The sequence below is a fragment of the Myxine glutinosa genome, chromosome 6 (assembly GCF_964187855.1).
Source record: "Myxine glutinosa chromosome 6, kmMyxGlut1.1, whole genome shotgun sequence".
Classification (NCBI taxonomy): domain Eukaryota; kingdom Metazoa; phylum Chordata; class Myxini; order Myxiniformes; family Myxinidae; genus Myxine; species Myxine glutinosa.
The window spans coordinates 130,159,666-130,173,565 of NC_136266.1; the positions used below are offsets into that span (position 1 = coordinate 130,159,666).

A 13,900-nucleotide genomic window follows, 5' to 3' on the forward strand; every position below is an offset into this window, starting at 1 on the left:
TCTCCCTCCCACACTTCTCCCTGCTCTCAAATGTTGTGGTTGTGTGCCTCCCCTTCTCTCCCCATCTTGTCTTCCGCTCCCTCTTTTTGTATATTTTGTTTGTCTGGTTGATTTGTTTGTGAAATAAATGTCAGCTCTTTCACGAGCCTCGATTCCGGAAACAAAAAAAAACAAACAAAAAAAAAACCGCAAACATACACACAGACATACACACAAAACACACACACACACACACACACACACACACACACACACACACACACACACACACACACACACACACACACACACACACACACAAACCGGAGTGATCAACATACTTGCCAATTTTTTGCCAAGTAACAACGCACAAGACCTGCCAATATACTTGAAAAATCTTCGATTTTCGCAAGTAACAAACAGCCAGGGTGAAAACAACCTCCGTCCACCTACAACCTCCGGATGTGAGATCGGGAGGGATGTGAGATCGGGAGGGATGTGAGATTGGGAGGGATGGGAGGGATGTGAGGGTGGGAGGGATGTGAGATTAGGAGGGATGTGAGCATGCAATGGATGGGAGGATGGGAGTGATGTGAGGGTGGAAGGGATGTGAGATTGGGAGGGATGTGAGATTGGGAGGGATTTGAGATTAGGAGAGATGTGAGATTGGGAGGGATGTGAGATTGGGAGGGATGTGAGATTGGGAGGGATGGGAGGGATGTGAGGGTGGGAGGGATGTGAGATTAGGAGGGATGTGAGCATGCAATGGATGGGAGGATGGGAGTGATGTGAGGGTGGAAGGGATGTGAGATTGGGAGGGATTTGAGATTAGGAGAGATGTGAGATTGGGAGGGATGTGAGAAAGGGAAGAATGTGAGATTGGGAGGGATGATATTGGGAGGGATGTGAGATTGGGATGGATGTGAGGGTGGGAGGGATGTGAGATTAGGAGGGATGTGAGATTAGGAGGGATGTGAGGGTGGGAGGGATGTGAGATTAGGAGGGATGTGAGATTGGGAGGGATGTGAGATTAGGAGGGATGTGAGATTGGGAGGGATTTGAGATTAGGAGAGATGTGAGATTGGGAGGGATGTGAGAAAGGGAAGAATGTGAGATTGGGAGGGATGATATTGGGAGGGATGTGAGATTGGGATGGATGTGAGGGTGGGAGGGATGTGAGATTAGGAGGGATGTGAGATTAGGAGGGATGTGAGGGTGGGAGGGATGTGAGATTGGGAGGGATGTGAGATTAGGAGGGATGTGAGGGTGGGAGGGATGTGAGATTAGGAGGGATGTGAGATTAGGAGGGATGTGAGGGTGGGAGGGATGTGAGATTAGGAGGGATGTGAGATTGGGAGGGATGTGAGATTAGGAGGGATGTGAGATTGGGAGGCATATGAAATTGGGAGGGATATGAGGATGGGAGGGATGTGAGGGATGTGAGATTAGGAGGGATGTGAGATTGGGAGGCATATGAAATTGGGAGGGATGTGAGGGTAGGAGGGATGTGAGATTAGGAGGGATGTGAGATTGGGAGGCATATGAAATTGGGAGGGATGTGAGGGTGGGAGGGATGTGAGATTGGGAGGCATATGAAATTGGGAGGGATATGAGGATGGGAGGGATGTGAGATCGGGAGGGATGTGAGGGTGGGAGGGATGTGAGGGTGGGAGGGATGTGAGATTGGGAGGCATATGAAATTGGGAGGGATATGAGGATGGGAGGGATGTGAGGGTGGGAGGGATGTGAGATTAGGAGGGATGTGAGATTGGGAGGCATATGAAATTGGGAGGGATGTGAGGGTGGGAGGGATGTGAGATTAGGAGGGATGTGAGATTGGGAGGCATATGAAATTGGGAGGGATGTGAGGGTGGGAGGGATGTGAGATTGGGAGGCATATGAAATTGGGAGGGATATGAGGATGGGAGGGATGTGAGATCGGGAGGGATGTGAGGGTGGGAGGGATGTGAGATTAGGAGGGATGTGAGATTGGGAGGGATGATATTGGGAGGGATGTGAGATTGGGAGGGATGTGAGGGTGGGAGGGATGTGAGGGTGGGAGGGATGTGAGATTAAGATTAGGAGGGATGTGAGATTGGGAGGCATATGAAATTGGGAGGGATATGAGGATGGGAGGGATGTGAGATCGGGAGGGATGTGAGCATGCAATGGATGGGAGGATGGGAGTGATGTGAGGGTGGAAGGGATGTGAGATTGGGAGGGATGTGAGATTGGGAGGGATTTGAGATTAGGAGAGATGTGAGATTGGGAGGGATGTGAGAAAGGGAAGAATATGAGATTGGGAGGGATGATATTGGGAGGGATGTGAGATTGGGAGGGATGTGAGGGTGGGAGGGATGTGAGATTAAGATTAGGAGGGATGTGAGATTGGGAGGCATATGAAATTGGGAGGGATATGAGGATGGGAGGGATGTGAGATCGGGAGGGATGTGAGCATGCAATGGATGGGAGGATGGGAGTGATGTGAGGGTGGAAGGGATGTGAGATTGGGAGGGATGTGAGATTGGGAGGGATTTGAGATTAGGAGAGATGTGAGATTGGGAGGGATGTGAGAAAGGGAAGAATATGAGATTGGGAGGGATGATATTGGGAGGGATGTGAGATTGGGATGAATGATATTGGGAGGGATGTGAGATTGGGAGGGATGTGCGGATGGGAGGGATTTGAGATTGGGAGGGATGTGCGGATGGGAGGGATGTGAGAATGGGAGCGATGTGAAGATGGGAGGGATGTGAGATTGGGAGGGATGTGAGATTGGGAGCGATGTGCGGATGGGAGGGATTTGAGATTGGGAGGGATGTGAGCATGCAATGGGTGCGAGGATGGGAAGGTAAATTAATGTTCTCAGATATATCCTCTTGGATATGCAGTGTGCCCTTTGTGCAGCTTGTAGGTTTTACTTTCTTTTTTACATGTGCCTGATCCTAATTTATTACGATACAATGCATTCCTCTCTTATTTATAGAACAAATTAAAGATTCTGTTTCTAATTCTCTGTCAGAACCATGGAGGAAGAAGAACCTCACAGCCAGCCACCGACGGGCGCATGGATTAAAGGGCATGAAGATGAAACCGGGACCCCAAGAGAAGTAAAAGTGTGTCCAGAAGGACCCACTGAAGCCTCAGCGGAAACCGGGAATACAGCACCAGCAGCTGAACAGCACAGCCAAACAAAAGAGGAATCCTCAGGGAAAGAAGAGGGCTTGTCCAACGATGAATGTTCTGGTCAGAAAGAAAATAAGGTCAGACATGAGGGAAGTGAAAAACAACAGCAGGAAGTGGTGCAAGGGAATGCGATGGCTCCTAATGATTCGGAAGGAATGATTACAACGTTTCAAAACGACCATGAGGTTCAAAACAGTGCGGACAGTGAAGTGGATGGGAAAATCAGTCCGGGGAGAGGAAGAAACGATGAGGAAGATCAAGTTATCCTTCCTGAAGATTATTTTTACAGTGAAGAGGACATTCGAACAAAGCCTTACAATTCAGAAGACTCAAGAATCCCAGAGAATCTCCTGAAATTACAGTATCCTTTTGTTTACCTCCATCAAAAATGTGAATATTTGGTTTTTATCTGTTACTGATACTCTCTTGGGAATGAGTATCACGTTCCTTTCAAATGTAGCTTAGTTGAAAGCTTGCCACATTATTACTTCGTATGCAGCCTGTGGCTGCTGGTTGCATCATTGCTGTGAGTACTGCGGTGCCGCTGATGCAGTGCCCCCTGTTTCCAGCAAGCTGGTACTCATTTTGCCAACCTCGGAAGGTATGACAGGCTGAATCAACTCACCTGGTTATGATTTAATGGCACGGCAGGGTCTCAAACTCAAGACCCTAAGATCTTAAAGCAGCCACGTTAACCGTTAAGCCAACACCAGGTTTAGCTTGCCATACGAGCATGTATTTGCTCCTCCTCGTTTGTGATCTTGTCTTGCCACTATATAAATACACTGTATATTAAATATGATGTGCAGGCATCACCTATGTGTTTTTAGTAAAATTTATGTTCGACCGGTGAAGGCACCACGTTTTCACTTCCATAAAAGCGGTGTGGATAGGACAGCTGCATGATACACACAGCACTTTGCCTAAAAGCGGTTATTACGTTTTTTAAATGTTTTTTTTTTACGAATATAAGGCTCACAGAGGAATTTCTATGTATATCACATGCAAGACAAATACATTAATACACATCAGTGTACCATTAGTAGACAAAAAACAAGCACATGGTATATGGGATTTGAACCTATGTTCCCTGCATCATAAGCAAGGAGTTCAGATGGTTGAGGAATTCTGCTTTCCGCCTTCCTGCGCCCTTCATATTACATGGTGTTACAACCCAATCAATTTGCCTAGTAGGGGATATTTGCGTGTTAAGCTCATTTGTCTTGCTGATAAAGGCTGAAGGCAGAAATGTACTGTATTGTTGTGGAAATGGCTTCCAGGAGATTATAATGTTTAGTATGGAGCAGTTATTTCCTTAAAGTGAATGTCTAGAGTAAGTCTAAAGTAATTAATTGTGATATTAGATATGCGTCACTTATATGTCTAGTTAGATGACGCCTCCCTTTCCCAATGTCTGTGTCTAAAATTACCAAACTTTTTCACCCTATTATTTACCATTCTGCCCTCTGTAATCTGTCTAAGATGCGCTTTTAACATTTGTTAGGCCTTGTGGCGCACGTTTTGGTGAGATCGTCAAGCTTGGCGGCGGCTGTGAGCAGCCCTATGAGAAGAAAAGTGGTTAGTCCCACCCACCAGACCGGCCAGCGTCCAATGGTGACTGAGCAACACAGGCCCGAGGTTATAAATGTGGGGGTGACTCAGAAGGAGGAGGAAATTGCACTGACCCGAGAGGAGAAAGGCATCGCCCGATCGATCGATCATCCTGAACATCTTGGCAGGGCTGAAGCCACGTGTGTGTCTCTCTGTCTCTCTATCTCTGTCTCTCTGTCTCTATCTCTGTCTCTATCTCTGTCTCTCTCTCTCTCTCTCTCTCTCTCTCTCTCTCTCTCTCTCTCTCTCTCTCTCTCTCTCTCTCTCTCTCTCCGCTCGGCGAGTGGAACGAGAGATCGCCCAGCCCCCAGTGGAACGAGGCTGCACGGGACCTGATCGTTCTGCCAGGTTCTGCATGGGTTTACCCAAACTCTCTATTGTCCTGTCACTCCTGCTTTGTCATTCTATCGTGGAGTGTCTGGGGCCTCACTTAAATAGTTATTTAAGGGTCTCCCGTTCATTATATTAGCATCATGGGGGTGTATCTTTGTGCATTGCTTCCTTCAGTTTCCCTCCCCTCGACTTTTGATCTTGAATTATTAAATACCGTATATCTGGTCTCAGGGTAAATTCTGGCTGTGGTGGTCGCTTCATTTGGTGGATACAAGAGACCCGTTGATGGATTCAATGGTGGTGGTTCTCCACACCACATAGAAGATCATGTCACGTGTCTTATGTTGCTCGACCTAATTAGATCTAGACATGTGGTGTGTGTCTGTTGGTGTAACGCTTGCTGATTCAGACTCCCTCATCCATATGGTAGCGTGGCTTATAGATGCGAGATCAGGCAGGGGGATTGTCGAAATGGTTGACTGTTGCGGTCACTTTTACGTGACTTGTCAGGCTTGGACCAGGCAACCGGGCCAACTGGGCAACTACAACAATATATTTATATGTATCAAGATCAGATACCATCACTATAGTGGGTACTAGGAAACAAGTACCACATCACTTTAGTGGGTACCAGGAAGCAAGTACCACACCAGCTATTACTGCATGCATCCTGACCAACAGCAAATTCCTGCCACACATTAACCTGTCTGTGGTACACAAAACAGTTCTGGGACCAGTCAGGAAGAATTTGGATTTTAAAAGGCTGTTCTGGCTAAATCGTTGCATAGGCTCCACCTATTAGGTATGAGCTTATCCCAATACAGTAAAGATAATTTAGTTCTCAATTTTATAGGCCGGTCCACCCCAGAGAGGGGAATTAAATTGAGAGCTGGTCTATAAAATTGAGAATAAAATTATCTTCTCGTTACTGGCTGCAGTACTATTCAAGTAAATCAAATTGCAGGTGCCTGCAATATCTAATTTATCTCTACTAGGGCATGCCCGTACTATATATATATCTAAAATTATATCCCCCCCCCTCTATTTACATGAAATGGTTTGGTCCAAAGCGAACGGCTTGCGAGTACGGTGACAATCCCCCCCCTCTATTTACATGAAATGGTTTGGTCCAAAGCGAACGGCTTGCGAGTACGGTGACAATCCCCCCCCCCTCTATTTACATGAAATGGTTTGGTCCAAAGCGAACGGCTTGCGGAGTTTGGTAAAGAAATCGCCATAGCTCGGTAACTACTTGTCCGATTAATATGAAACCTTGAAAAGGCACATCCTCAGGTCCCCAGCAATATACCTGGCAAGTTTCAAGTATATCGGACCCGTGGTTGTCGAGAAACAGCGGTCACAGACAAACATACAAACATACAAACATACAAACATACAAACATACAAACATACACACAGAGATTACTGGAATTATAGATAGACTAGGGCATGCCCGTACTATATATATAGGACGTGCCCGTAAGTGCGTGATGTTACCGTACAATGAATGTATCGTCCCGACGCCGCAGCTCGGATGGCGCTGCAGTTAATCGGGCCCCCAAATTCCTCATCGACGATAACTAAACAATATATTATATGAATCGCACCGTACATACCTCCTTCTAGATCTTGTTCTTGTCTTGATATACTCACTCAGGCTCACTCTATCACGACTGAGTCCTCCCAGCTCCTCCAAATGGCGCCCGCTCGCCGCTACGTAAGTCCGGAAGTGACGTCCTCATTTGATTGTCCGGAAGGTCGCATATCGCAGGAAAGCGAAAGAATCGCAAATTAGTTTTAATTAGTTTTAAAACATCGTTTAACGCCAACATAGCGCCAACATAGTTTGCCGACGGGAAATAAATGAATACGCTCTCAAATGTGCCATCCGAGGCAGAGTCTGTTCGCCACGTTCGGCACACGTGATAGCTCGCTGCTCTCTGATTGGTTGAATCGTTTTTTGGACATAGCTCGGTAACTACTTCTGCGATTAATTTAAAACCTTGAAAAGGCACATCCTCGGGTCCCCAGCAATATACCTGGCAAGTTTCAAGTATATCGGACCGGTAGTTGTCGAGAAACAGCGGTCACAGACAAACATACATACAAACATACAAACATACAAACATACAAACATACAAACATACAAACATACAAACATACAAACATACACACAGAGATTGCTGGAATTATAGATAGATGTATGTATCAATATCAGAATAAAATCAAAAGCTGCAGTAAATCAAATTATCTCTGTGGAAATGTATGTGGCTGGAGATTTGCTAAGCTCATACCCAATCGGCAGAGCCTCTGGAACTGTTTAGCTAGAAGAGCCTTATATATACGTATATAATTATATATAAATATATATATATATATATATATAAATATATATATATATATATACACGTATATAATTATATATAAATATATATATATATATATATATATATATATATATATATATATATATATATATATATATTGTTACTGATCGCGGTTTAGATGTTATGATGACTGAGCGGTGGTGTATTTAACCGCGACCTAACAGGTTCCCTGACTCACCCGATTCACCCAGAACCTTGGCCGTATCGCACCACAGCTGCTCAATCAGGGAAAAGACAAAAACGACGCAATGCAAGAGGAAAAAGGAATAAAACGAGAAGACGTACAGACGAGTAATGGGGTTTATTATTTACACACACAAGCAAAAAGGAGCAATCAAGTTTTATTTACAACACATAAGACGCAGGTGACACAGTGCAAATACTAGCTTATCTACAGACTTAACTTATTCCCAGGACAGAACAAACAAAAGACACTGACTCACGCGGGGAATTGCAGGAATGGCAGGATGTGGATGGCTGGAGGGAGAGGGAGGTCCAAGGGGGTCCCGCAGCACAACCGGCGCGTTTAGCAGCCGCCGTTCAGGCCAGGCCCCACGCTGCTGTTTTGGCTGCTGTGTACGTCGCGTGCTTTGCCAGGCCTTGTGCGACTCGTCTGGTCCAAACCCTCAACTCTCTCTTGGTTCTCTCACTCCTCACCACCGACTCCTCACCGCAACCAACTGACCACCGACTCCTTACCACCGCAACCAACGCAACCACTGACCCTCCTCTGGCAACCGACTCAGACCAACTCCTTGTGACCAACTCACTACTCACTTCCGTTTGCGCCTTTTATAGCGCCTCCAGCGATTACGCCGCCGGCGTTTTGGACACGCCCATCGGGGTGCTCACCTCGGCCCTGGTTGGTCGCGTGACCCTCGGGCTCCGCCCTGGATGACGACGGGCGGGCACGCCCCTCCTCCCCTCTGACGAGGTGGAGACACGCCTTTCTTCTCCGACTCAAAGCACATGGTCAATGGCGGTTATTGGAGGGGAGGTGATTGAGAATCGAGGGCTCAGCACTGACGAGAGGGGATGTAATATGGAAATGGAGGTTTTGGGGATGGGAAGGAAAGGGAGATTTTGGGGATGGGAAGGAAAGGGGATCTATTCTCTTTCACTGGTGCAATGGAGTATTTCAATTAATGGAAGACACAGCCTTACACTAATACACATAATAAGGATATAACTGTCAAAAAAGATATATCGTGTCCTGCATGTATGTTTTATGGACTAACTACGGGAACGCCCTTTGACCTTTATACAACCACAAACGGAGGGAGGAGGGGTGATATTTTACAACAACCTTTTACAACAACATTTTACCACAACAATAAAATAAAAAAACATTCTCATATCCACAACAATATATATATATATATATATATATATATATATATATACGTATATCAGTCACTATGCGACCTTCATATCATCAGTGGAGAACCGCCAGCAAGGTGTCCCATACAGCTGCTGCTGCACCTTGCTGGGAGCGATACGCACCGCCTGCCATGCGGTGACGTTATCTCTGGTATCCACTCATCATATGGAGTCGACCTGGTTGCGGTTGGGAGTTACTAATAATGGTATCTGTAATCTGGTTCTCCAACCTAATGAGCGGACAACATGACGTCATCGCCATGCACGTCCGCCTTGCCTGCAAAGTTCCAGAGGAACCATCTAGCAGTGCGTCATTACGGATTATAAATACAGATACTGTCACAAGTGCATGTCACAAGACTTTGCAGGCAAGGCGGACGTGCATGGCGATGACGTCATGTTGTTGTTAGGGTTAGGGTTAGGGTTAGGGTTAGGGTTAGGGTTAGGGTTAGGGTTAGGGTTAGTTCACCCCCGGACAGCTCGTTCGGCGTGGCTCTCGGATGTTTGCGGCACGTGTGCCGGGAGCGCAGGTGGGGATCGTCCTCATGAGCGCGTTATTCGCAGGCAGCAGCAGAGCGCAGGGCACAGGGGGAGTTCGTGTACAGAAAGGCTATAACAAGCAACTCAATCCACTCGTGGCTACAATGGCTCTTTGATCTCTGACTCAAACACCACGGCTTTTAGGGCACACTCCACTTTTACCACCACGTCTCTCCCAGCTCTGTCTGACTCACTCCCCGGGGCACTCTGACGATTCTCTGACTGACGGGCTGGGCGACTCACTCTGAGACTGACTGATGCGGGGGGCTCGGGGCAGGGTCTTATATGGCCCCTCCCTGACCTTACCCGAATGTTCCAAGCCCCGCCTCTCGTTGCTGTGGTGAGCCACTCCCCTCGAGCTCTGATTGGCTGCTCGCTGCTAACCGGCCACTCCCCTGCAGCTCCTCCCTTCGGCCTGCCAGGCTTGTTCCAGACCTAGCACGTGGCATTCCAGCCCAAAAGAACACCTAAGCTCACTGGCCTGCTCAACACAAACTAACACAGGAAAGGACTACGCTTACATTTACGAAGAAATAACTAAACTAAAGCGAGGCTACATGTTGTGGTGCAACTACCTACGAGGGGGGTCATCCTTTATTCCCACAACCGCAACAATATATATATATATATTTATATATATATATATACATATATATACACAGACTTGGCATTTAATATGGAATTTTTTTTTGTGGGGGTGAACTTACTTTTCAAGTTGACTGGGAGCCAAAAGTTCATTGGACTTATGTTGAAATTATTCTAGATTTTGTTAATGTGACCTTTAAAAGAAACAAAAACCACATTTGACATTTCAAAGCAAATAAATTGATCCTTGAAAGTGATGTAAACTGATATTGAACTCAATTAACATACAGTACTGTGTTAAACTTCTGCACGTTTTCCAGAAGTATTTCTTTATTTTGCACAGCCAAATTTTTTTTTCACAAAAACAAAAGTTAAATTACAACTGGGATTACGGACAGTAAAATTACAGTTCAGTACGTCGTGTAACCCCCACGAGCATTCAGGAGAGAACGCACACGTGGAGGCATGCTGTTCACGAGATTTGCCAAGGTTTGGACAGGAATCGCTTGCCATGCAGTGACAATAGTCTGCTGCAATTCACGCACAGAGGTAGGCTGCTGGTCCAAGTTGTCGATTTGACGCGTTAATTCTGCCCACAAGTTCTCTATCGGATCCATATCCGGGGACATGGCAGGCCACTCCATATGCTCTACACCACGGTCAGCAAGAAAGTGTTGGATCATGCGAGCACGATGAGGCCATGCATTGTCATCTTGGAAGACAAAGTTTCCTCGAAAGGCTACACGAGCAAATGGAAGCAATGTTTCTTCCAGAATGGCCCTGTACTTGAACTGGTTCAGGTTTCCATTCAGAACAACCAGGTGAGTTTTGCCCCCTGCATTAAAAGCAGCCCAAACAACCACCCTGCCACCTCCAGCTTGGATTCTTGGCACTATACAATTTTCGTTGTAGTGTGGCGGACACAAAAGCCCACTGGCGTGGTGACATCATTCCGCGCACCAAGTGGGCGGTGGCCACGCACCAGGGGTAGGCGTGGCCTCATGATATACACCGGGCGCCCAGCCCGGGACAGTACAGTGTTACAGTGTAGTCTTACAATAAAGACGTTTATATGTTACCGCTTGTCCGCTTCCTCCTTGCTCACAAGCAGCGCGCGTAACGCCGCGCTTTACTGGTGACCCTCGACGTTGGATCTGCTGGAGCGATCCTTCCACACGCGACGCCATCGCCATGGCCGACTTCGTCAAACTTCCGGAATTTTGGGAGGCTCAGGCCGAAGTCTGGTTCGTCCAGGCCGAAGCCCAATTTCAGCTTCGGCGCCTCACCGGCGATGACACGCGCTAATGCCACGTCGTCGCCTCCCTCGGGCCCGGCACGGCCGCTCGAGTTGTGTCCGTCCTTCGCCACCCACCGAACGGCCACAAGTACGAGGCACTCAAGCGGCTACTCCTAGCCACGTTCGGCCTTACGGACGACGCACGGGCCGACCGCCTCCTGGATCTCCCCGAGCTCGGTGAGACGCGCCCGTCGGTCCGAATGGACCATATGCTGTCACTGTTGGGCGACGAAGCCCCCGGTTCGCTATTCCGGGCGCTTTTCCGGCGCCAACTTCCAGCGCAGGTCCGCCTCGCGTTGGCCGGGACCGAGCTAACGGAACCCCGAGCATTGGCGGCCGAGGCGGACAGGTACTTCGCCGCTTCGGACATGCGGGCGAGCGTCGGCGTGGCCGTCACGGCCCTCGACGCTGATGTTCAGCAGCATGTTCCACAGCATCAGCTTCTACAGCACGCTGATGTTCAGCAGCATGCTGATACGCACCTCGTGAACGCCGCCACGCCCCGCCCACCGCCGCGGCGAAAACCGCCACCGCGGGGAAACCCGCCAACTCCACCGGCCTGGCGGAGCCAGCCGCGCTCCTCCAGCTCCACCACCTGGTGCTGGTTCCATGCCAAGTTCGGCCACGAAGCTCGGCGGTGTCATCCGCCGTGCTCCTTCAACGGGTCGGGAAACGCCCGGGCCGGCGCTCAATAGTGGCGATGAGCGCCGGCCATTCGAACAGCCTGCTGTTCATAACGGACACCTTCTCCAGGCGCCGTTACCTGTGCGACACGGGAGCGCAGGTGAGTGTCATTCCCGCCGGCACGTCAGACAAGCACGCCGCGGGTGGGGGCCCCGCGCTGCTTGCCGCGAACGGGACGCCCATCCGTACGTACGGAAAACGCTGCCTCTCTCTGCGGTTTGGAGGGCAGGTTTTCCGATGGACGTTCGTCACCGCCGACGTGCCCATGGCACTGCTTGGCGCGGACTTCCTGTGCGCTAATGGGCTCCTGGTCGACGTCAAGCGCAGACGGCTTGTCCAGGCCGAGACGTTCAGCTCGCTCGCATGTGCGTTGCCCAGCTCAACGAGCGGCTTGCCAAGCGGCTTGCCGAACGATTCGGTTCCGGCCACGTTGGTCTGTACGCTTCCGGCAGCGGACGCATTCACCCGCCTCCTCGCCGGCTTCCCGGCCCTCACGCGGCCCACCTTCTCGGCGGGGGCCGTCAAGCACGGGGTGGCCCATCACATCCCCACCGTCGGGCCACCGGTCTACGCCCGGGCACGCCGCCTCGAGCCGACGAAGCTGGCGGTGGCAAAAGCGGAGTTCGCTACCCTGGAGCGACTCGGCATCGTTCGGCGCTCAGAGAGCGCTTGGGCGTCGCCGCTGCACATCGTGCCGAAGCCCGGCGGGGGATGGCGACCGTGCGGGGACTATCGCCGTCTCAATGACGCCACGATTCCCGACCGCTACCCCGTCCCCCACATTCAGGACTTTTCCGCCCGTTTGGCGGGCAGGTCCTTCTTCTCGAAGGTGGACCTCATACGCGGCTACCATCAGGTCCCCGTCAGGCCGGAGGACGTCCCGAAGACGGCGGTCATCACGCCATTCGGACTCTTCGAGTTCTTGCGCATGCCCTTCGGTCTGAAGAATGCGGCTCAGGCGTTCCAGCGACTGATGGACAGCGTCCTGCGCGACTTGGATTTTGTCTACGTTTACCTGGACGATATCCTCGTCGCCAGCGCGTCCCGCGAAGAGCACCTACGCCACCTCCGCACGCTCTTCGAACGCCTGGGCCAGCATGGCCTGATTGTGAACCCCGCAAAGTGCCGGTTCGGCGCCGCCACAATCGATTTTCTGGGGCACCGTGTCACCAGGCACGGAGCCGTCCCCCTACCGGCCAAGGTGGAGGCGGTGAAGGGGTTTCCGCGCCCCCGCACGATCAGAGGGCTGCAGGAGTTCCTGGGCATGGTGAACTTTTACCATCGGTTCCTGCCCCGTATCGCCCAGCTCCTGCGCCCCCTGCACGAAGCTCTCCGAGGTAAGCCGGGCAAAGGCGACGTTACCTGGACCGAGCAGATGGACACGGCGTTCACGGGCGCGAAGCTCGCCTTGGCTAACGCCACCATGCTCGCGCACCCGGCGCCCGATGCACCGATCGCCCTCACCACCGATGCCTCGGACTACGCGGTGGGCGCAGTGCATGAGCAATGGGTGCGTGGAGCTTGGCAACCGCTGGTGTTCTTTAGCCGGCAGCTTCGCCCGCCCGAACGCCGTTACAGTACCTTCGACCGCGAGTTGCTCGGACTTCACTTGGCGGTCAGGCACTTCCGCCATCTGCTCGAGGGCCGGGCGTTCACTGCCTTCGTCGACCACAAGCCGCTGATCTTTGCGATGGGCAAAGTCACCGAGCCGTGGTCGGCCCGGCAGCAGCGTCACCTCTCGGCCGTGTCCGAGTACACGACGGACATCCAGCACATCGCGGGGAAGGACAACCCGGTGGCGGATTGCCTTTCCCGGGCCGTCGCCCACGCAGTCCACCTCGGCATCGACTATGCCCGGATGGCAGCGGACCAGGCCGCTGACCCCGACGTCCAGGCCTTGCGGACCACCATCACGGGC

The 13,900-nt window shown here is 50.5% G+C and overlaps 1 protein-coding gene across 1 annotated transcript in view; it reads left to right on the top strand.

Annotated features, from left to right (window-relative positions):
* The first annotated feature begins 3,006 nt into the window (after positions 1 to 3,006).
* CFAP44 (cilia and flagella associated protein 44) overlaps positions 3,007 to 13,900 on the top strand; it is a 118,265-nt gene continuing 107,371 nt past the window's right edge. Inside the window, exon 1 of the mRNA XM_068103426.2 lies at positions 3,007 to 3,526. Coding sequence (XP_067959527.2) covers positions 3,297 to 3,526 — 230 coding nt within the window. The 5' untranslated portion in view covers positions 3,007 to 3,296. The remainder of the gene's footprint in view (positions 3,527 to 13,900) is intronic.